Below are 21,505 nucleotides of genomic sequence, written 5' to 3' on the forward strand. Positions count from 1 at the left end.
CTCTCAGGAAATAAAATGTGGTGGGCAGAGCTCAAAACTCAGGACTTCGCGTGACTTCTAGAACATTCATGACAATGGAGGGCAGTGGTGCAAGACAAGCACCTCTCTGGCAGCCAGCACCACCACTTAGAGCGGAAAACCACAGCATGATTGCCCTCATCAGACTGTTCGACCTGAAGTCTTCTGCTGGGGAGATGCTCTGTTTATAGAGGGGGTGGTAATCCCGGGGACACAGGGCTCTACCTTTGGTTTCTAATGTTTCTTCTCTCTTGTTTGTTTTTAATCATCCTTGTATTTTAGGATGAATAGAAACCGGATCAACAATGCCTTCTTTTTGAATGACCAGACTCTGGAATTTTTAAGAATTCCTTCCACTCTTGCACCACCTCCTGACCCATCTGTGCCCATCTGGATTATTATATTTGGTGTGATATTCTGCATCGTCCTTGTGGCAACCATGCTATTGATTTTATCAGGAATCCAGCAACATAGAAGGTAAGATATTTATAAAGGGAGACATTGAAAGAGCATTTTCCTGTTTCCTCATGACTTGGAAAAATAAGGAGAGGATTTTCCCCTACCTGAAGTGAATCCCTTATATTATAAACTGAAAAAATGGGCAGTTTTCAAAATATCACTTATGCTTTTGTTTTTGCACACTTTTTGGAGTCCAGAGTCCCTTACTTGACTATGACTACTTCTATTGCCATCTTTCTTTCTTTTCTACACCATGTGAATGTTTCCCATCTAGAGTTGTTTTTAACGTCTGGGTTATGATTTTTTTACACTGGATATACACAGCTTAGCAGGCTTCTCAGATAGGCAGAGTTAAACTTTGGTTTTCACCCACCTCCATACTAGTTCCACCGTTGTTTTCCTACCCTCCCTGGCCTGCCTCTTCCAGTACCTATAGCCACCATCTTGTACCAGATACTTTGTGATGTCTTTACATTCCCTCCCTTTGGACGCTCTTCCCTCGAGTCAGGTGATTTCATATAGACCCATGTTCTTCACAGTGGCCTTTGAATCATCTCCCTGTATCAGAATCACCTGGAACACTTGTTGAACACATAGGTTCCTTTGCTCTACACAGAGCCACTAAAGTTCATTCTCTGAAGGAGATGCATTCTTTTAATTGAAACAGTTGATGTACAATTGAAAGAGATATGTTTTAATGAATATGCAGCTAATTCACTTTTTTGAGGGCTTCCAATTTAACTACTTACATTTCGATTACCACTCATGGAGTTCATTTAGCTGAATTCTGGGGCACATGCAAGCTTTGGTCACTAATTTATTGATATTACTTCCAGAGAGAATTTCAGGCTGGTGAAAGAGTTACTAAGGTAGGGAGGAAACAAAGCTTTCACAATGCAAGGAGAAAATAATCTTGTGTACAAGCACCTGTGATTCAGAGGGTAAGTGGAGAGAGTCCTCAGCTCTACCTTGATGCTCCTAAACCTTCCCTTCTGACACCAAGGAAGGGGAATTCTGTGAAGTGGGCATCACAGGCACACACATTGGTTTTCAAAAGCGTTGGTGCCCACATGGGACATGCAGGTTGTGTTTGGCCAAGTTTGTGTTCAAGTAAATGTTTCTCCTGAGATTTTCCACTTTCCATATGGTTCACGCTGGTTATTAGCAGAAGGTAATCATTTTAAATTTGTGGCTTTGCAGTTGTTTTTCACAAATGATCAGTGAAATGCTGTGGAATGAATGTGATCTATGTCTAGTCCCTGCATTAAACTTAGGATTAAGATCAGGTTGTAATTGGTTGATTTTCTTGCTCTTGGCATGACATGCAATGCTGAGAGACTTGATCCAAATTATTAATTAGTTTTCTTTTGCTTTCTAGAATATTAGAAAAATTCTGTTCTGATATTTGCATGCCTGTGTTTAATAGCTTTAAGTTTTATATTAATCCGGAAATGCTAGGATTCCGTGCTTTCTAGCAGTTGTAACCTTCATGAATTCACTTCATCCCCTTGTTTCCCAATTTCCTCACTAGTATGTTATGGTGTAGCTGGTGGAAGAGTGGGCTTTGGAGGTGGACTGCTTGGATTCAAATTGTTTATTGGCTGGACTCCGCTCTGGGATGTAATGCATTAACTGTATGGCTATCAGGAAGCACAGGCAATGAGTCAGGGAAGCCAAGCTGAAGAAGACATGGTTTGTGGTGCTGGAGTCAAGTTGGTTAAATGTTTCTTTACTATCTGTGCATAGATAACTTTGCTCGAGGGACAGTGAGGTGTGTTAGAAAGAATTAATTTGTTGGAATTAAACGTTAATAGAGTAGCATTCTCGAACGAGCGCCTGGCACACAGCAAGTGCTGAGTAAGTGTTAGCTCTCAGTGTTATTTCATTATCCTGCTGTTGCTGGTCTTTCAGTTCATTTGTACTGGGATCAGCTATCTTCCTTCTGAGCAAACTCTCCAGTAATATAATAATTGGGCGTGTAGCATCATAATCTGTTGCTTGGGAGAAGTGACCCTGTTGCTACAAGCTTGCCTTCACAAATTTAGTTCATGTTCAAACCAGGAAAACAGATGGACAAATCTCCTGTGTCAACCTGGAGAGCATCAATAATCAGCAAATAGAGACAGGACAGTCATGATAACCTTCTGAAGAAAAATTGATTTGTTAGGTTTTCCACTTGATATGGAAAAATTTTGCTGGGTTTCTCTTGGGAAAAGTATTGCTTCAAAAGTGGGGAGAGGGTGCAGTTTGAAGTGGGAGGAGCTCTGATCTTTGTGATGAAAGTTTTGTCTATTTGTTGAAAAGATAGAAGTTGCCCTCAAAAGCCTTTAGTGTTGAGGAAGACACAGATTTGTTCAAGAATGCAATCGACAGGTTAGATGGTAATGAACACAGTTTGTGTGACAGAACACCTTAAACCTAGAAGATCAGGACGGGCCACAGGGTCATCTGAATCACCCTTCTACTTCTACAGAGAAGAGTGCCAGTGTCCTCTAAGACCTGTACATCTTTTAAGTTACCTTTGGGGAAATTCTCAGGTGAAGCTTTAACTCTTCTGTTGGCCGTGTCAATAACAGCTTTCCACTGATGGTTCAGAACCTCTGGGTGGAAAGTGTGCAGTCACTGTGGCCCAAATTAGGTGAACTCAAATACTAGCTATACCTGTTAGCTGAGCGAGGTTTGTTGCATCATCAAATTTCTCCATCTGTACGAGGGAGGTAATGTCTCACAGGGCTTCCGTGAAGATTGGGTGAGAGAAATGTGTATAAAGTATAATATGTACTAAATAAATAGTAATTATGATCCAAGATGAGCTTAACCCATTTCTGTGATTAAAGAAGGCTGGAAAAGATCACTTTTCCATCCAGATATTGCCACAGTAGTACAGAAGCTTCTCCAGTTCATTGGCCTATTGCTTGAGATTTTTTAGTTAACAAACACCTATTTTAAAAAGCAAGAGGTCTTGTTAGGTCAGCTGTTTACTGTAGTAGTGGTGAACTGGCTAATCAGCCTTCTCTCTAAAAAAAACAATATCCTGATTCATAGCATTGGCTGATTTCCTATCCAGTCTGAAATTTCTGAATATTTAACAGTCTCCTCTTGCAAGCCTGAGCCAGCAGGTTTTGGCATGTCATCACAACTGCTGCCTCTTCGGGAAGTAAATTTGAGGAGATTGCTTCCTTTCTCCATTACCATCTAGTTGAGAATTGCACTTTGTGAAATAAGAGGTTTATGGAAGGAAGAGTTAGAAAAGCGATTTTTTTCTTTTAGAGAACGATTAGGAAGTGGGTAGGTGGAAAGGCAACTAAGACAAACTGCATTTACTTGACAGTGACATCTGTACTAGATCTGTGTCTAGCCCCAGGCTGGAAGTGGGCATTTTAGCTCTTTGGTCAGCTTTGATAATGGTGATGATGATGGTGGTGACAGTGATGGTGGATGATGGTGGTGATAGTGATGGCTTTAATGGTGGGAATGATGTGCTAATGGTAATGATGATGAAGTTGATGATGTGATGTGTGTTTTAGTTGAAAACCACTGGATCGATACTCTTGGTTTTGGGTCCCAGTCTTAGGCCCTAGCATTTATTGGCTGAGTGCCTTGATGCAGTCACATACAGAAAATGAGGATAGTATTTTCTTAAATAGTTATGCTGATGGGAAGACAAAATTAGAGAATATACACAAGTGCTTTAGACACTGGGGAATGCTATATCAATGTAAAGAAGCATCACCATCAAAAAGCAGTTACAGAGTGCTAATTCTATGCAACCTGGCATTTGGGGCTATAAAAGGAAAGTCACAGACACAGCACTCTTGTATGTATATAGTAGAAGTGATTCATGAATCTTTTATATAAATGGACTGTTGTAATGTTGTTATCTTAGGAAGGGACCTTAAACAATGATCTGTAGCCATTTCTCCAGATGCCGCGAGGCCCAGGGAGGTAAAAATATCTCATTCCATTCCTTTATTGACCATGCGTTCTGTGACAGGAACTCTAGAATGTATTGTGGAAGAGATGTACAGAGATAACATGGGTGGCCCTTGCCTATAAGGAGATGATAATCTTGTACTTGTAAGAAAGCCAGGTCGAGGATTCAGGACATTGAACACTGGCTAATGGTCACAGTTGACTAGATTCACTAGTAAATTCATTTGATTTCCTTCTGGTTTTATTTCTCTTACCATAAGGTCAATAGTAAAGAAAAGTGCATTTGGGTTTGTGTGAATTTTTTCACGTAAGAGACTGGGGTTCAGCCAACGTTTTCACATATTGAAACTTTATGTTCTTATAAAGTCTCAGTCAAATGAGTGAACTGTCTTGAAAATAGAAATATAAATGAACTGAGAAATGTTAGAGCTGATAATTGTTTTACTTTGCTAATCTTAAATGTACACATTCCATAGGAATCAAATATGTGTTTTGAGCGAAGTGTGGAAAGATGAAGTAAGTTCCAGGTCCACTCCTTTCACCAGTCCGTTCTGAAAGACAAGTTGCTCTCCATGTTTGAGTCTTAGTTCTTTCTTTCAAAAACAGATGATAATAAAATCTACATAGTATTACAGTAGGAATTAGATAAGATCATGTATACAAAGCAGTCTTCAGTGTAACAGACACTAATTCTTACTGGTTTTGCTATCACATGGCAGATAAAAAGAGACCTGCCTACACACATATTGTTAGAATGTAACAATTCTAGTATTTAAACCAGATGTCCTTGGTGCCAAAGCCCACCAGTCTCACTATGCTGCAGCGCCCACTAAAATTGTCCTAGCAACGCTGCGGTTTCCCCAGGGCTCTTCTACACTGAGTGGACGACAGTTGGGATTCCCCAATCATTAACTCTGGCCCGTTTAGAAATCATATTTGTGTGTCCTGTTTTGTTTATCTAGCTGTTCTTGAGCCTTGGCTTTTCAACCTTATCTTGTTTGAAGGGAGACAGAAATACTCTTTCTGGTTTTAGCTGCCACTAGTTTATCTTGAGCAAACTCAACACCACTTCGCCACGTGGGCCACCCAATACAAGCAGACCTCCTTTTCTTGTGCTTCACTTTATTGCATGTTTTTTTTTTACAAGTTGAAGTTTTATGGCAGCCTGCATCAAGCAAGTCTATCAGCACCATTTTTCCAACAGCATTTGTTCACTTTGTGTCTCTGTCACATTTGGTAATTCTTGCAATGTGTCAGTCATTTTCATTATTTTTTTATTTGTTATGGAGATCTGTAATCAGTGATCTTTGATGTTACTGTTGGAATTTGGGGTGTGAGCTCCATAGACCATGCCCATATAAGATGGCAAACTTAATGGTGAATATTGTGTGTTCTGACTGCTCCACCAACCAGCTTTTACAATCTCTCTCCCTCTCCTCAGGCCTTTCTATTTCCTGAGACAAGAATATTGAAATCAGGCTAATTAATAACCTTACAGTAGCTTCTAAGTGTTCAAGTGAAAGAGTCATGTATCTCACTTTAAATCAAAAGCTAGAAATGATTGAGCTTAGTGAGGAAAGCATGTTGAAAGCTGAGACAGGCTGAAAGCTAGGCCTCTTACACCAATCAGTTAGCCAGGTTGTGAATGTGAGGGAAAAGTTCTTGACGGAAATAAAAAGTGCTAATTCAGTGAATACACAAATGATAAGAAAGTGAAACAGCTTTATTGCTGATGTGGAGAATGTTTCAGTGGTCTGGATAGGTGTAACAGAAACAGAAAATCACCATATAATAATAATTGATTCTGCAGAGGCTTCTCAATGGATACTATCACTGAGTAGAAGTTGATTAGAGAATAGGATACTCACAGGATCTCAGGATACTCTCAGGTCTCTCCTATGAGCAATGTACTGATTATACAGAGATATTTGTATTTTGTAAATGGGGAAGTTTGGTGAATATCACCAACAATGACACAAAATGACAAGTGCGTCCAGATATGATGCACTGAGAAGATACATTTTTAAAAAACAAAATTCTGTGTTCTGTGTTCCTGCCCAGCTCCATCACCATTTTTTTTAACCCGAATCTCTCAGGAGGAACTAGTCAGACACAAATTAAAAGACATTTTGTAAAAACAGTTGAACTGAATTCAGCACAAAATAGACACTCCACCAATGTGCCTAGAAATGGATGGACAGACATGAGTGTCTGGCTGGCGAGAGAGACAGATAAATGGCTATATCAATGAATGCAGATCAATGACTGGCTGGCTGGATAATAAACTAATAGATGGATGGATGTGTGGGTGGATGGATAGATGATTAGAGAGTAACTGGGTGATAAACAATTGGATGGATGGATGGATGGATGGATGCTCTACACAAAGTTACTCAGACAGTAACTCAAGGCAGATTTTGAATAGGATCTACCAGAAGAAAGAGAAAAAAGAGGGAAAGAAGGAAAAGAGGAAGGGAGGAGGGAGATACACACATGTGATATTTCTTGTATTTCTTGAAGAGTTATTTTTTCAAATGGATGGAGGAAAATACTCATTTTCATACCTTACGAACTACAAGTGGTATAGATTTTTGCCAGGCTTCACTGATGGGTTTTTTTTTTTATTTAAATTTATTTATTTTAATTGGAGGCTAATTACTTTACAATATTGTATTGGTTTTGCCATACATCAACATGAATCCACCACGGGTGTACACGTGTTCCCCATTCTGAACCCCCCTCCCACCTCCCTCTCCGTATCATCCCTCTGGGTCATCCCAGTGCACCAGCCCCAAGTATCCAGTATCATGCATCAAACCTGGACTGGTTTATTAATTTCAAATAGGTGGAGTTCATAACATTCAAGTAGCATTCCAACACCATAGGTCTCACTGTAATCACTTGAAACTATTTTGCCATTGTACATGCTACTGTCAAAGGTCAAAATGTGCCATTACAGCCCCAATGCTGGGAATGAAACTTGGCGGGTTGTAGTCCCAGAGACCTAGGTAAGGACAGGCTGCTGTGTTTTTACTTCCTCAGGGTGAAGATACTCCACTGTCCATTCTAAGCATCAGCAATCAACAATCAGTTCTACTTTGGGTTGACGTACGATTTCCTGTGATGAGAAGGTCCTCCAGCCAGGTGAAATCACCTACCAGAGGACTAGAATTCTTTGGCCCCTCCTCCTGTAGACATGGATATCCTATCACTCTCCACGTTGTCCAAAAAGCAAAGGCAACTGACATTCTATAACCATCGAGCACATCATGTCCATTCATAGTACCCAACACTCATTCGATACCAATGTTTTGAGTGCCTATTATGCATTGGAAGAGACACAGTTCTTTTCCTAAAGTGAACAGAAAGCGCTCAATAAAAAAGAAAAACTCCAAAGTTCACTCATCCTTCCCTCCCTTTTTATAGATTTTAAAAAACAAAAGTGATGGTTCAGTAGGAATGATACCCTAGGGACAAATTTATATTTATAAATTATCATAAAAAATGCCTATGCTGTGCTGTGCTTAGTCATTCAGTCATGTCCAGTTCTTTGCCCATAGACTGTAGCCCGCCAGGCTCCACTGTCCATGGGGATTCTCCAGGCAAGAATACTGGAGGGGATTGCCATGCTCTCCTGCAGGAGATCTTCCCAAACCAGGAACTGAACCCAGGTCTCCCGCATTGCAGGCGGATTCTTTACCATCTGAGCCACCAGGAAAGCCCTAGGTCATGTAATTTCTCCCTTAATCGCTCTTCATCAGGCTTGGAGTAAGTAATACTTCTTCACAACAATAAATAGGTTTTTAACATTCAGATTTTACCCTGAAATTTGTGTATGTAAGTATGAAACACATATTACAAAAATCTTAATGGATAGAGCATTCCAAAATAAGTGGCAGTGCAATCAATGGTAGTCTTAGAAGTAATGACTGCTAGTGTTCATTTGCCAGTTTCTTCAATTAAAAAATATTTTTATGGAATTAGAAGAAAAATTGCAGAGGGCAGGACACTGGTAGATCATGGCAAGAAATTTGCCCTCTCTCAGTCACAAAGGGAAAATAATCCACCAGGCATCAAAAGGAATGGGAAAGAACGAAAAAGGAAGAAGTAGATGAATGAGAACAAGTTTCTCTTCTTTAGAAGAAGGATTTCTTCATCAAAAGGATTCTGAGCGAAATAGCCTTGGAAATGTATCAAAATGAGAGCCGTGTTCATGGCAAATTATGCACATATTATTCTTTTGTGACTTTAGATCCAGTTGTTCAGAGTCTCGACATTGTAGCCTTCACAAACTGCAGAGTCAGTAACTTGCTGGCTGATGGACATGATAAGAAGCTCAAAGGTTATCTAACAGTAATACAGCCCTTTGTCACATTTCGCAGTATGTCCTGTAATAAACTGATTCACTGCCTGTGCATTGCTCTAAGTATAATAAAACTTATCTTTCTGGATCATTCCTATTTGATGTTCTGCTAAAAACATGAATTCTTTTCCCTGAAAAATAAAATTGAGTATTAGTGACTTCTGCTCTTCCTGCATCATCAGGTGGTTCAGGAAGAGGATTTAAATATAAAGCAACCTGTGAGTAAAACACCTGAAAGTAGGTCTTAGGAGCCTTCCAGTGGCTATTTGTCATAAATCCAGACAGAAAATGGGCAAAAGAAGTAACGAAAAAAGTACAGGCATACCTCAGAGATGTAGCAGGCTTTATTAGACTGCAATCAAGTGATCCACATGACGTTTTTGGTTTCCCAGGGCATTTAAAAGCTATGTTTACATTATACTGTAAACTATGAACTGTGCAATAGCAGAATGTCTTAAAAAATCACTGTACATACCTTAATTTAAAAATATTTTGGAGATAAAAAATGCTAACCATCATCCGAGCCTTCAGCAAATTACAACCTTTCTATTAGAGAAGGGTCTTGCCTTAATGTCGATGGCTGCTGACTGAACAGAGTGGTAGTTGCTGAAGGCTGGGTGGCTGTGCAATTTCTAAAAATAACACAGCAAAGTTTTCCACATTGATTGACTCTTCTTTCATGATGCATTTGTCTGTAACATGCAATGCTGTTTGGTACAATTTTACCCACAATAGAACTGCTTTCAAAATTGGAGCTAATCCTTTCAAACCCTGTTGCTGTGTTATCAAAGTTTATGCAATATTTTAAATCCCTGGTTGATTTTTCATCATCTTCGCAGCAGTTTCACTAAGAGTAGATTCCATCTCAAGAAACCACTTTTTTGGCTCATCCATAAAAAGCACGTTCTTATTCTGTTAAAGTTTTGTCACAGGATTGCAACAATTCAGTCACATTCTCAGGCTCCACTTTTAATTCTTGTTCTCTCGCTTCTTCTACCACATCTGCAGCTGCTTCCTCCACTTAAGCCTTGAACCCCTCCAAGTTATCCCTGACAGTTGGAATCAGCTTCTTCCAAATTCCTGTGAATGTTGATATTTGGACTTCTTCCCATGAATCATGAATGTTCTAAATGGAATCTAGAATGGTGACTCCTTCCTGGAAGGTTTTGACTGACTATGCCCAGATCCACCAGAGCAAACACTATGGCAGCTCTAGCCTGATGAAGTGTATTTCCTAAATAATATGACTTGAAAGTCTAAATTACTCCTTGATCCATGGACTGCAGAATGGGTGCTGTGTTAACAGCTATAAGAACAACATTAATCTTGTTATATATCTCCATCAGAGCTCTTGGGTGACCAGGTGCATTGTCAATGGGCAGTAATATTTTGAAAGGAATCTTTTCCTGAGCAGTAGGCCTCAAGAGTGGGCTTAAAAATATCCAGTGGGGGTACTCTTTCTGCCCCCTTCTGATGCCTATGTCAGAAGCTTTCCCTATCTTCTTTATACTTTAATAAATCTTTATTACACAAAAGCTCTGAGCAATCAAGCCTCACCTCTGGCCCCGGATTGAATTCTTCTCCTCCGAGGGCCAAGAATCCCGGCGTCATGATTCAACAACAACCTGTCACCTTGGGGGCTCGTCTGGGATCCTTCAGGACAAGTGAACAGGCTAAGGAGGTTATAAAGATTCTCTTCATCAGTGGAAGGCTTCCCGTGGTGGACATCTCCACTTCAAGGAAAGGACTTTCTCCAAGTCTGTGAATACCTTCAACAACAATCACATGCGATGCCTCTTCATCTGATGACATCTACCAACCCTAAAATGGACTGGTGCAACACGTTGCATTTTAACTATGGACATAATGTGACTTTTAATTTTGACTTTAACTTGTTTTAATGACTATGTTGCCTTACATCTGTAACTGTATAACTGGATTTGTTTCTAGCCGCATGAAAGCTTTTAAGTTACAAATGGTTGCTCAAACTCCTGCTACTGCTGCACCTTCCTCCAACTACTATTTGGGGCCCCTGGATCAGATATCCTCAATATGAGGATTAGGAGAATATGTTGCCTCGCCAATTTAGGGACAACGCCCCTTCTCAGCTCGAAAGCAGTTATGGAACGAGAACGACGCGCCTTTTCCCTAGGCAACATAATTCTCCTAAAAGAAAAGGGGGGAATGAGAGAGTCATTTCCTAGGCAGGTTGATAAAAAGTCTAGGGGTCCCCAAGGAGAGAGGGGTCTGGAATTCTCAAGGAGGAAGAAAGGACAAACTTTTTTTATCTTAAAAGGTAAATTATGGGAGTAGGTCTGGTGAGGTCTTTACAACCTCCAGACATTCTTTGGATTCACTAGAGAGTATATAACTTCAAACAAGCGGGTACTCTTTCTGCCCCCTTCTGATGCCTATGTCAGAAGCTTTCCCTATCTCCTTTATACTTTAATAGAACTTTATTACACACACACACACAAAAATCCAGTGAACCATGTTGTGAAAAGATGGACTGTTAGCCAGGCTTTGTTCTAAGGGCCTTGGAATTTTCAGAATAATAAATGAGCATTGGCTTCAACTTTGAGTCACCAGCTAATTAGCCACTAACAAGAAAATCAGTTTGTGCTCTGAAACTCTGAAGGCAGGGACTGACTTCTCCTCTCTAGCTATGGAAGTCCTGGGTGGCATGTTCTTCCAATAAAAGGCTGTTGGATCTACACTGAAAATCTGTTGTTTAGTGTAGCCACCATCGTTAATTATAGTTGTCATTATTTTGTAAACAAGAGCTCTCTCGTTCTCTCTTTTCTCTGCCTTCCTTCACCATGTTCTTTAAAGCACTTTGAAAATGAACTATCATGTAGGACTGATAGACCTTGATCATCACTGGGGCATCTTCGTCACTTCCTCACCCACTGGAGACTCACTGAGGTTCCAAGGGACTTTCATAGTGGTGGGAGTCCATTCTGTCACCACAGCAATGTCCACCATCCCAGCCACGTGATCCACTCAGGTCTGCCTCTTTGGAGTTTCCACAGATTTCTGGGACAAGAGAAGCTTTGACAGGTCTGGAAGCCTCATGCCTAACATCGTGCCTCCATGGTGCCCCAACAACCTATGATAATCCTCAGAGAAGCTCTTCTACCCTCTGGTTGCCTAGACGTACTCATGTCTCTCTTCTCCACCTTCCTCTGTGATATCAAGCACAATTGGCTCAGTGTCTTGGCCTTCACAAAGGACAGGAAGAATCTTTGAATTCAAGGCTATATTTTTCCACACCCCAGGGAAATATTAAGGGACTGGTTACCACTTGGGTTGAGATACCAGGGTTTTCAAAGGGTCTGAGAATGAGTAACTTAAAAATTTATCCTGTTAAATTGAATTTTTTGAAATAACCTGGGATTATAGCTATGAATTGTAATTAGTAAAATGTGTTCTGAGTTCCAAAAACCTGACTTACAAATGAATGCAACTATTTTGTAATGAGTAGAGGCAAGGAATGATAACTGCAGTTTATAATGATTACATCCTTCTACAAAGTAATGTGAGTTTGCTTCTTGATATTTCATTTCAATCTGATTATACATTTTCCTCGCATTCCTTCATGCAATTTGTGTGTGTGAATGTACATATGAATATATGTGTATATACAAACATACTCATTTGTATAAATATATATATTCTTTCATATATATATAATTCATGCAGACTTCTGATCTTGATTCCATCTTTTCACCTCATCAGCTTTTTATGATCCTTGAAATCTATTTGAAAATACACAGTGTCACCCATTTTTCCAATCATTCTAAGGTTCCTCTTCCCTTTCCTGATCTCCATGTTGGAACAGAAGACCATGCTTTCTCTTCCTAGATCTAGATCCCAATCATTCTTTTTATGTGCATTTAGGAAAAACAAAGGACCATCTGAAATGGAAGACATTGAAGATAAGTGTGAAAACGTGATCACGATTGAAAATGGCATCCGCTGTGATCCCCTGGACATGAAAGGAGGGCACATTAACGATGCTTTTGTGACAGAAGATGAGCGGCTCACCCCTCTCTGAAGGGCTACTGTTTTACCCTCCCCCCGAAACTCAACACTTGTGTCTGTGCAACTGCTGAACATCACAGTTTATCAAGGCAAGACTATGTATTTTGTTTTCATCATTCTTCTTTTGTAAGAATTTTGAATGTGCATGAAATGAAAAGGCAATGAATTATACCCATGAAGACCATTGGAATCATAAGCTGCTGACTATTCAAAATATTCTAGAATAATTCCCTGACAACACAGTGTATAAGTGTAGTCATGTGGCATTTGCAGTTATTGATTTTAAAAATATATTAGTATTTAAGCATTTCTAGTCATAAGGTCAGGCCAGCATATATCACACTTTTGAAGATCTAAGAAAAAAATATTTTTCCAGTGGAGAATGCCTATAATATGGTGTCTAAATCATTGAAAGTAGATCCTTTTAAATGTCATATCACTCTGTATATGACTAGATAAGGAAAAATAACAATTACTGTAAACTAGATGGATAAAAATGGGAGTGTTGAAATATAAGGTGGAACTTGATCCTGTTATCATATCAACAGTTGCTTATATTTTTTCTGTCAGTCTCTAATAGGGCAGCTCTGCAGTTTGTAAAAGTACAGTCTATGCTAACTTAATAAAGTACTAATCATCTCTTTTTGATTAACTGACTGATTGTGGTCTGCAATTTGTTTTCACACTGTGGAACACAGTAAGTTTAATTTTTATGTTATGTTTAATCTACTCACCAGTCCTAGAAATAAATTACTTTTGTTGTGTGTATCCCTGCTTGAAGATTGTAGTTTTTAGACTTGATTTTACCCTCAGAATGAGAGAAAATAATAGCAAATGAAACAACTGACAAAGGATTAATCTCTAAAATATACAAGCAGCTCATAAAACTCAATACCAGAAAAACAAACAACCCAATCAAAAAGTGGGCAGAAGACCAAAACAAACATTTTTCCAAAGAAGACATACAGATGGCTAATAAACACATGAAAAGATGCTCAGCATCACTCATTATCAGAGAAATGCAAATCAAAACTACAATGAGGTATCACCTCACACTGGTCAGAATGGCCATCATCAAAAAGTCTACAAACAATAAATGCTGGAGAGGGTGTGGAGAAAAGGGAACACTTTTGCACTGTTGATGGGAATGTAAATTGATACAGCCACTATGGAGAACAGTGTGTAGAGTCCTTAAAAAACGGAATAAAACTACCGTATGACCCAGGAATCCCACTACTGGGCATATACCCTGAGAAAACCAGAACTGAAAAAGATGCATGTAACCCAATGTTCATTACAGCTCTATTTACAATACGTAGGACATGCAAGCAACCTAGATGTCCATCGACAGATGAATGGATAAAAATGTTGTGGTACATATATACAATGGAATATTACTCAGCCATTAAAAAGAACACATTTGAGTCAGTTCTAATGAGGTGGATGAACCTAGAGCCTATTATACAGAGTGAAGTAACTCAGAAAAACAAATATCATATATTAATGCATATATATGGAATCTAGAAAGATGGTACTGATGAACCTATTTGCATGCAGCAATGAGGATGCAGACATAGAAAACAGACTTGTGGACACAGTAGGGGGGAAGGAGAGGTTGGGACGAATTGAAAGAGGAACATTGAAACATTTATATTACCATATGTAAAATAGATAGCCAGTGAGAATGTGCTGTATGATGCAGGGAGCTCAAACCTGGTGCTCTGTGACAACCTAGAGGGTGGGATGGGGTGGGAGGTGGGAAGGAGGTTCTACAGGGAGGGGACATATGTATACCTATGGCTGATTTATGTTGATGTATAGCAGAAACTAACACAATATTGTAAAGCAATTATCCTCCAATTAAAAGAATCATACTAATAGACTTGATTTTACTTCCAGATAGGTATCATTCTAAATTCTAATAATAATTATTATACATGTACTGGGAAAGATTGAGGGCAGGAGGAGAAGGGGTTGACAGAGAATGAGATGGTTGGATGGCATCACCGACTCGATGGACATGGGTTTGGGTGGACTCCGGGAGTTGGTGATGGACAGGGAGGCCTCTCGTGCTGTGGTTCATGGGGTCGAAAGAGTTGGACATGACTGAGCAACTGAACTGAACTGAACTGATAGAAAATTTGCAGCTCAGTCTCCCACTGCCATCACCAACAGTTGGTGTTATAGCAGTAGTTGCTAACTCGCTTCCCATATCCCTTTTTATTTTGAAGGCATGGGATGGACCAATTTGATCACTAGAACATTTTCTTCACTGTTTATCGTGAAGCTGAGGGGGTTTGTTCCACTTGCAAAAGTCTGTTCCACTAAATATCCTTGCTAAGGAAGTTTTCTTTGCTAGCAGAAATGCACTGTAAAATTGACCATCAATATAACAGCAAAATAGAGTTTATGTCTCCTGCACTGGCTTTGACAAACATTGCAGGTAATTAGACAGCAGTCAATCATAAACCATACCTTTCATTTTAAAAATAATGATCCTGTAATGTCCCACAAAGGAACACATTGTGAGGTGATATGTAGTGGAAATAAAATGTTGTAAATTGAGTGGAAATATGGCTGTCACTCTCATCTCCCAGTCCTTAGCAAAAACGATGATGAAACTGGAAAGACAGAAGCATGTGAAAACCAAGTCACTGCAGAAAAAATGAGCTGAGATGGTGATATTTGGATTTGTTTCACAGAAGAAATGTAAATGCAGGTAGATTTTGGTTTTGGGGGTGTAGTTTCATCTACTGTATTTTCCATAAGGACTAATCAATACAAAACATCACTATGTAAAAGAATGCAGTGGACTCTTGCATCTAGAATGATACATGATCAGATATTAATATCATCAAGTGAAGTATACACATTTTTCATCCTTAGATAAGGAACAAGGAATAGAGAACACAGGTGAAGAACCAAAAAGAGTGTAAAATCCCTCAAACTCCAGATTCCCAGTCCTTACTGCAAAAGTCAATGGGCCCCTTAACTTAGTATTTTGTTTCCCATCTTACACCTTGTTTTTTATTTATTTTTAATTTTTGAATTTTGCATCTTGTTTTCTTTCAATTACATAAGCAGATGCATGGAAGTTTTCTTTCCTACTAACCTTCCTTTGACCGCCTCTCCATCCCTCTCTCCCTGCCTGAAGAATTTATTGAATGGAGACGCTCTGTGTAAGATAAGATGCTAGGTTCAGGAAATATAAACAGAGAGAGAATTTCCTAGAAGGGATTTGTTCATTATTTAGATTCAGTTTATTGCCGAGAATACCATTCTTTTTTAGGAAATTTTAGTTTAAATGAATATGGGCATGGGAATATGGGGTTTAGGATGGAGACATTTAATCAGATGCAGAGAAAGAGATCCCAGGGTTTTTTTTTTCCCCAAGTGTCTGATGTCTTTTGGCCCAATCTGAAAGTAGATTCCCAGAACAACATGGCTAGGTCATATCCAAGACCATTGGAAAGGGTGGCACAAGAGCTCCTGGGCATGGTGGAGCTCTTGTGAGAACCAAGGTGAGCGCTAGCCACCATGGGCAGGCAAGCCTAGAAGGTGCCATGGTCAAGTGTCTTGCTGCACTGAACAAGTGGCCCCTTTTGCAAAACTTAGCAAAAGTTCAGTTAAGACTCGTGTTCATCACTCCTGGATTCCATCTGTCCTCCTCTGCTATTAGTTCATAGTCCACCATAATTAGTGAACTAATATGACAATATTGTTTATATCAAGGTTGCATTTGTAAACTTAGGAGGTTGAACCAGATCAAATTGACAAAAATGACAGTTAACCTATGTTTCAAGCTGTTAGTTCTCTAGTCAGTCCTTCGAAATTTAGGAATGATGTTCCCCATGTAAATATGTCATACATAGTAAGGGAGCCTTCAAGCCAGTTCACAGGAGCATATTAACCCATGGTGTAGCAGAAATATTGTATATTTATGTTGCAAAATATTAGAAGACAAACTGTTGTAATGTCAGCAGTCTAATGAAAACAAACAAAAAAGACAATGTAATACAAACCAGCTTTGGTTGTGTTTTATTGTCAGTGCTTGAGGAAAAGCAGATTTTAATGGAAGAGTGAGGAAGTGCATGGAACTGGTAAAAGCAACTTAACTCTGAAGACCTTCAAAAGTTGTTAATCCTGGCTCATTAAAAATTAAGTCTATAATTGTCTTGGCTTCACTAACATCCACATGCTCTCCAACTGTGCCTTCTGGGGTCCATTCCCATGTGTGTGTGCTAAGTTGCTTCAGTCGTGTCTGACTGTGTGAGACCCCATGGACTGTAGCCCGCCAGGCTCCTCTGTCCATGGGATTCTCCAGGCAAGAATACTGGAGTGGGTCGCCACGCCCTCCTCCAGGGGATCTTCCCAACCCGGGATCAAACCTGTGTCCCTTACATTACGTGTGTCTCCTGCATTGGCAGGCAGGTTCTTTACCACTAGCGCCACCTGGGAAGCCCTCCATTCCCATAACCCTGAAGAAACTGTCCCCTCAAAAGTCACTAGTGAATTGCTGGTTGTCAAGGTCACAGTGTCTTGGTCCTCAACTTCCTGAATCTTTTTGACCCTTTGACAGTGTAGGGCACTCTGCTCCCCACCTTTTGATACTCTCCCTTCTTGACTTTTCTGTGATATGACCTTATCATTTTACTCATCCCCTCTCTCTAACCTTTTTTTTTTTTTTTGGCCACCCTGTGCAGCATACAGGATCTTACTTCCCAGCAACCAGGGATTGAATTTGTGCCCCCTGCATTGGAAACATGGAGTCTTAACCACTGGACCACCAGGGAAGTCCCTCTAACTGTTCTTAAAGAATCCAGAGAAGAAATTGAAAGGGAAATAAAGATACCAGTGATGAAAAATTAAGAGATGTGTAAAGTATGGTTGAGCTCTCAGTAGTGAAAGAAAAGAGTTGTCTCTTGTGCATAATGAAGGTGGTGGAGAAAATGCTTGGGCTTAATGGTTCTCTCTGCTGACCACCAACGGTTGCTTGGTATTCAGAGAAGGCTTGGAATAAGAGATAAAATGTGCATTAAGTAGTCATTGTATCTTAAATGATGAGTGCTTCACACAGTGGTGGAGAGAGAGTACCAAGGCTAAGAGAACACACTTTCACAATCCTGCAACTCCAAAATCCAGAACCCTCTAAAAACCGTTTGACAGCAACCCCTGACCCAAACAGATATAGTACTCTTTATGATCTATATTTGTTGTACTCAATGGTCTTTATTTATTGTACTTAATATTATTGAATGCAGAAATAGTCAAGTGTTTACTGATAGGACGCTGCCCCAGATCTCACAGAGTGTAGATTAATACTTGGTATATGCACAGTATTACCTCTATTCCTGAATCATTTTTAAAATATTTATATATTTGGCTGCATCGTCTTAGTTGCACCATGTGGGATCTTCCTTGCAGCGTACAGGATCTTTTTAGTTTTAGCATGCAAACTCTTAGTTACAGAGTGTGGGATCTAGTTCCCTGATTAGGAATTGAACCTGGACTCCCTGCCTTGGGAGAACAGAGTCTTAGCCACTGGACCAGCAGGGAAGTCCCTATATTGCCTGAGTTCTAATCCTAAGACCACCATTTAGTAAGTGGGTGGCCCCAGGTGAGTAGGGGTTCATAAAAGTGGAGAGGAAGCAGTCCAGTGAAATAACTTATTTCCATTTGATGTTAATAGACTAGCTTTAAAAAGGAACTAATACTTGCCCTATCTGCCCAAAGAGCTATTGCGAGAACAGAATGAAATAAAGAATAAAAACAGCAGGATTAATAAAGAAAATGTGCACTGTGAATGCAATTTTTACTTATTAAAATTGATAGTGAAACTTCTCAACTTGAGGCCATAAAAAGTAATAAAGATTTATTTAAGGAAAATATTTTGTTGTATGAATAATTCATAACTATACTGGCTTAATCTCAGAAGTAGATAGCCTGCCCGCCTAGGAAGACACAACTACACATAGATGAAGTATTTATTTGAATTTTCGGCCCAGAGGTATTAAAACCTACAAAACTCCACTAGTGTAATTGCAAAGAAAAAAATCATCCAAGTCCATACACATTAATTCTAACCACTATGATCCCTCATTTTCCCCCCATTGGCTATAATCCTATATAACCCCTGAAGAGACAGACAGAGAGAGCAGCTTGTGGCAACTCAGCTAATTATTCCAGTAATAACTTTAATTCAATTAGGTAACAATGATTATGTTTTTAAATGATTTTTTTTGATTCTCTGACTTATCATTGAACCAGTTGATATTTGTTGAATCAACTGGCCTACCTATCAATTCAGGTAAAAAATTTTATCTGACTGGATGGACAAGCTGTTTTGTTGGATTGACAAGTTAATTTACAGTAGAACTTTGTGCATCCAGTCAAATTCTGATGATACTCAGATTCTCCTGTATCGAGGATTGGTACCTGTGACTTGTCTGCCAGGTATGTGGGAATGATACATCCCCGTTTCTTCATTACTTGGGGCTGTTACTAGCAAAGACTCAAAGGTCCCGGGAAGACAGGGCCACAAGACAGCAATAGAACAATTAATTCATGTGATAAGCCTTTTCGGTTTTTATTTAGGAGAATTCCAGGTAATCTAACATGCTTTCTGAAGAACTAAAGTGAGTGAAGTGAAGTCGCTCAGTCATGTCCAACTCTTTGCGACCCCATGGACTGTAACCTACCAGGCTTCTCCGTCCATCGGATTTTCCAGGCAAGGGTACTGGAGTGGGTTGCAATTTCCTTCTGCAGGAGATCTTCCCGACCCAGGGATTGAACCTGGGTCTCCCGCATTGTAGGCAGATGCTTTACCGTCTGAGCCACCAGGGAAGTCTCTGAAGAACTAAAGAAAATTTAAATCTATAAATGCAAGAACTAAAATCTGCTTGCTCAAAAGTGACAGAGGCTTGTCAATGTTAATATCTTTGCCATCATTCCAAGGGTGACTGAGGCTCATATTAAATTCTCATCACATATTATAGTATTACCTGCTAGATTATCATCTGCTTAGCTATAAAGGGGAATACCAAGGTTCATTTTAGTAGTACGAAAACCTCAGGTTACAGTTTCAAATACAGTGCTTTGACACAGCACAATCCAATAGATCAAGGGGAAAAAATCCATTTAGAAAACCTCCCAAAGGATTATACAGGTGTCTCTTCAGGAGAATTGAGGGTGTGGGGGGCTAGAAATTGGGGTACCTAGCAATTTTTCGCAGAGTTTTGCATAGTACTTTTTTATTTGTGTTGAGAATCCAAATAGATGCCTTACATATCTCTATTTCCTTTCATCACCTCCATCCCAGAGCTATGTTTCTTTCCAGATAGATAGGTTATCCTGCTTAAGTTTTAGTCATTGTAGATTTGCATATTCATATTGTAAAAATTTTTCCCTAAACAAATGCTGTTTTCTTTTCTTTGTGAACTCGAGTTTTAATACTACTTTTTATAAAGGATATATAGGTTTTATTCACAAGGTTAATTTCATTCATGAATTTTTACTGCTTCACATTATTTTATTCAAAAGCAATTATTACTAATCCTACTTAAGGAAAGTAGAAACAGCTGAGTGAATTTAAATATCTTGCCCCAAATCATGCAGCATTTAAAAATGTTCCTGTGTTGTTAGAGGGTTTGAGCACTCATTGTTTTGGTTTTCATATTTTAACTTATTTTTCTACATTTAGCTCTATTCCGCTTATAAAGGATTTTGTCATCAATTTGTCTTCCTAGAGTAACTTGAACATGTCATCTATGCCATGCTAGCTGTGTCCTCAGTGGAGGACAGGAGCTGGGATTGGGGTGCCAGAAACCCCACAACTGGGTATTGTGCGGGCTGGTTGCCAGGATTATTCTTGGTCCAGACTGAATACATTACCATGGGTGGTGGCATACAGAGAAATTAGAATCTGAAACAGATTGAACATGTTTCACAACTGGAAAGTTTTAAAACTGTGGATTATATTTTCGCTTCAGCATTTGTATAGCTCTTCAGATTATTGTTGGCCATTCCTGTGCTATGCTTGATTTAGGTCATTTTCTCTTTATACTTGGCTTGGGAGTAATGAAGGGCACATTTTAGAGGCTCTGGTAAAATTGCAATCAGAACTGCAACTTTCCTCATCCTTTCCTCATATGGAGTCAGATTTAAATGGAGGAAGGAAGCCTTGACATATCCTGTTAAAATGGAAAGCCAGGGAATTCCCTGGTGGTCCAATGGTGAGAATTCTGCGCTGTCACTGCCAAGAGCCTGAGTTCAATCCCTGGTTGGGGAACTAAAATCTCACAAACTACACAACACAGAAATAAATAGCAAACACCCAAATGGAAAGTCAGACGATATCGTTCCTTTGCTTAAACCTCTCCTCTCTACCCATCTCTTTCCGGGTAGAACCCAACCTCTCACGATCTGCCCTCAGCCCCTGTATAAAGGTAAAAAGTAAAGTGAAGTTGCTCAGTTGTGTCCAACTCTTTGCGACCCCCACAGAATGTAGTTTACCATGCTCCTCCGTCCATGGGAGTTTCCAGGCAAGAGTACTGGAGTGGGTTGCCATTTCCTTCTCCAGAGGATCTTCCCAACCCAGGGATCAAACCCAGGTATCCTGCTATACCTCCTGATATTTTTTATTATAAACATTATCATGCATAAAGAAAGGTTGAGGAATAGTATAATGAA

General features: G+C 39.5%; 1 protein-coding gene across 1 annotated transcript in view; it reads left to right on the top strand.

The window, feature by feature from the left end:
- Nucleotides 1–13,397, top strand: part of CLTRN (collectrin, amino acid transport regulator) — a 43,661-nt gene extending 30,264 nt beyond the window's left edge. The window contains exons 5-6 of the mRNA XM_052663162.1: nucleotides 301–495; nucleotides 12,674–13,397. Coding sequence (XP_052519122.1) covers nucleotides 301–495; nucleotides 12,674–12,830 — 352 coding nt within the window. The 3' untranslated portion in view covers nucleotides 12,831–13,397. The remainder of the gene's footprint in view (nucleotides 1–300; nucleotides 496–12,673) is intronic.
- The last annotated feature ends 8,108 nt before the right edge of the window (nucleotides 13,398–21,505 follow it).

The sequence above is a fragment of the Budorcas taxicolor genome, chromosome X (assembly GCF_023091745.1).
Source record: "Budorcas taxicolor isolate Tak-1 chromosome X, Takin1.1, whole genome shotgun sequence".
Taxonomy (NCBI): domain Eukaryota; kingdom Metazoa; phylum Chordata; class Mammalia; order Artiodactyla; family Bovidae; genus Budorcas; species Budorcas taxicolor.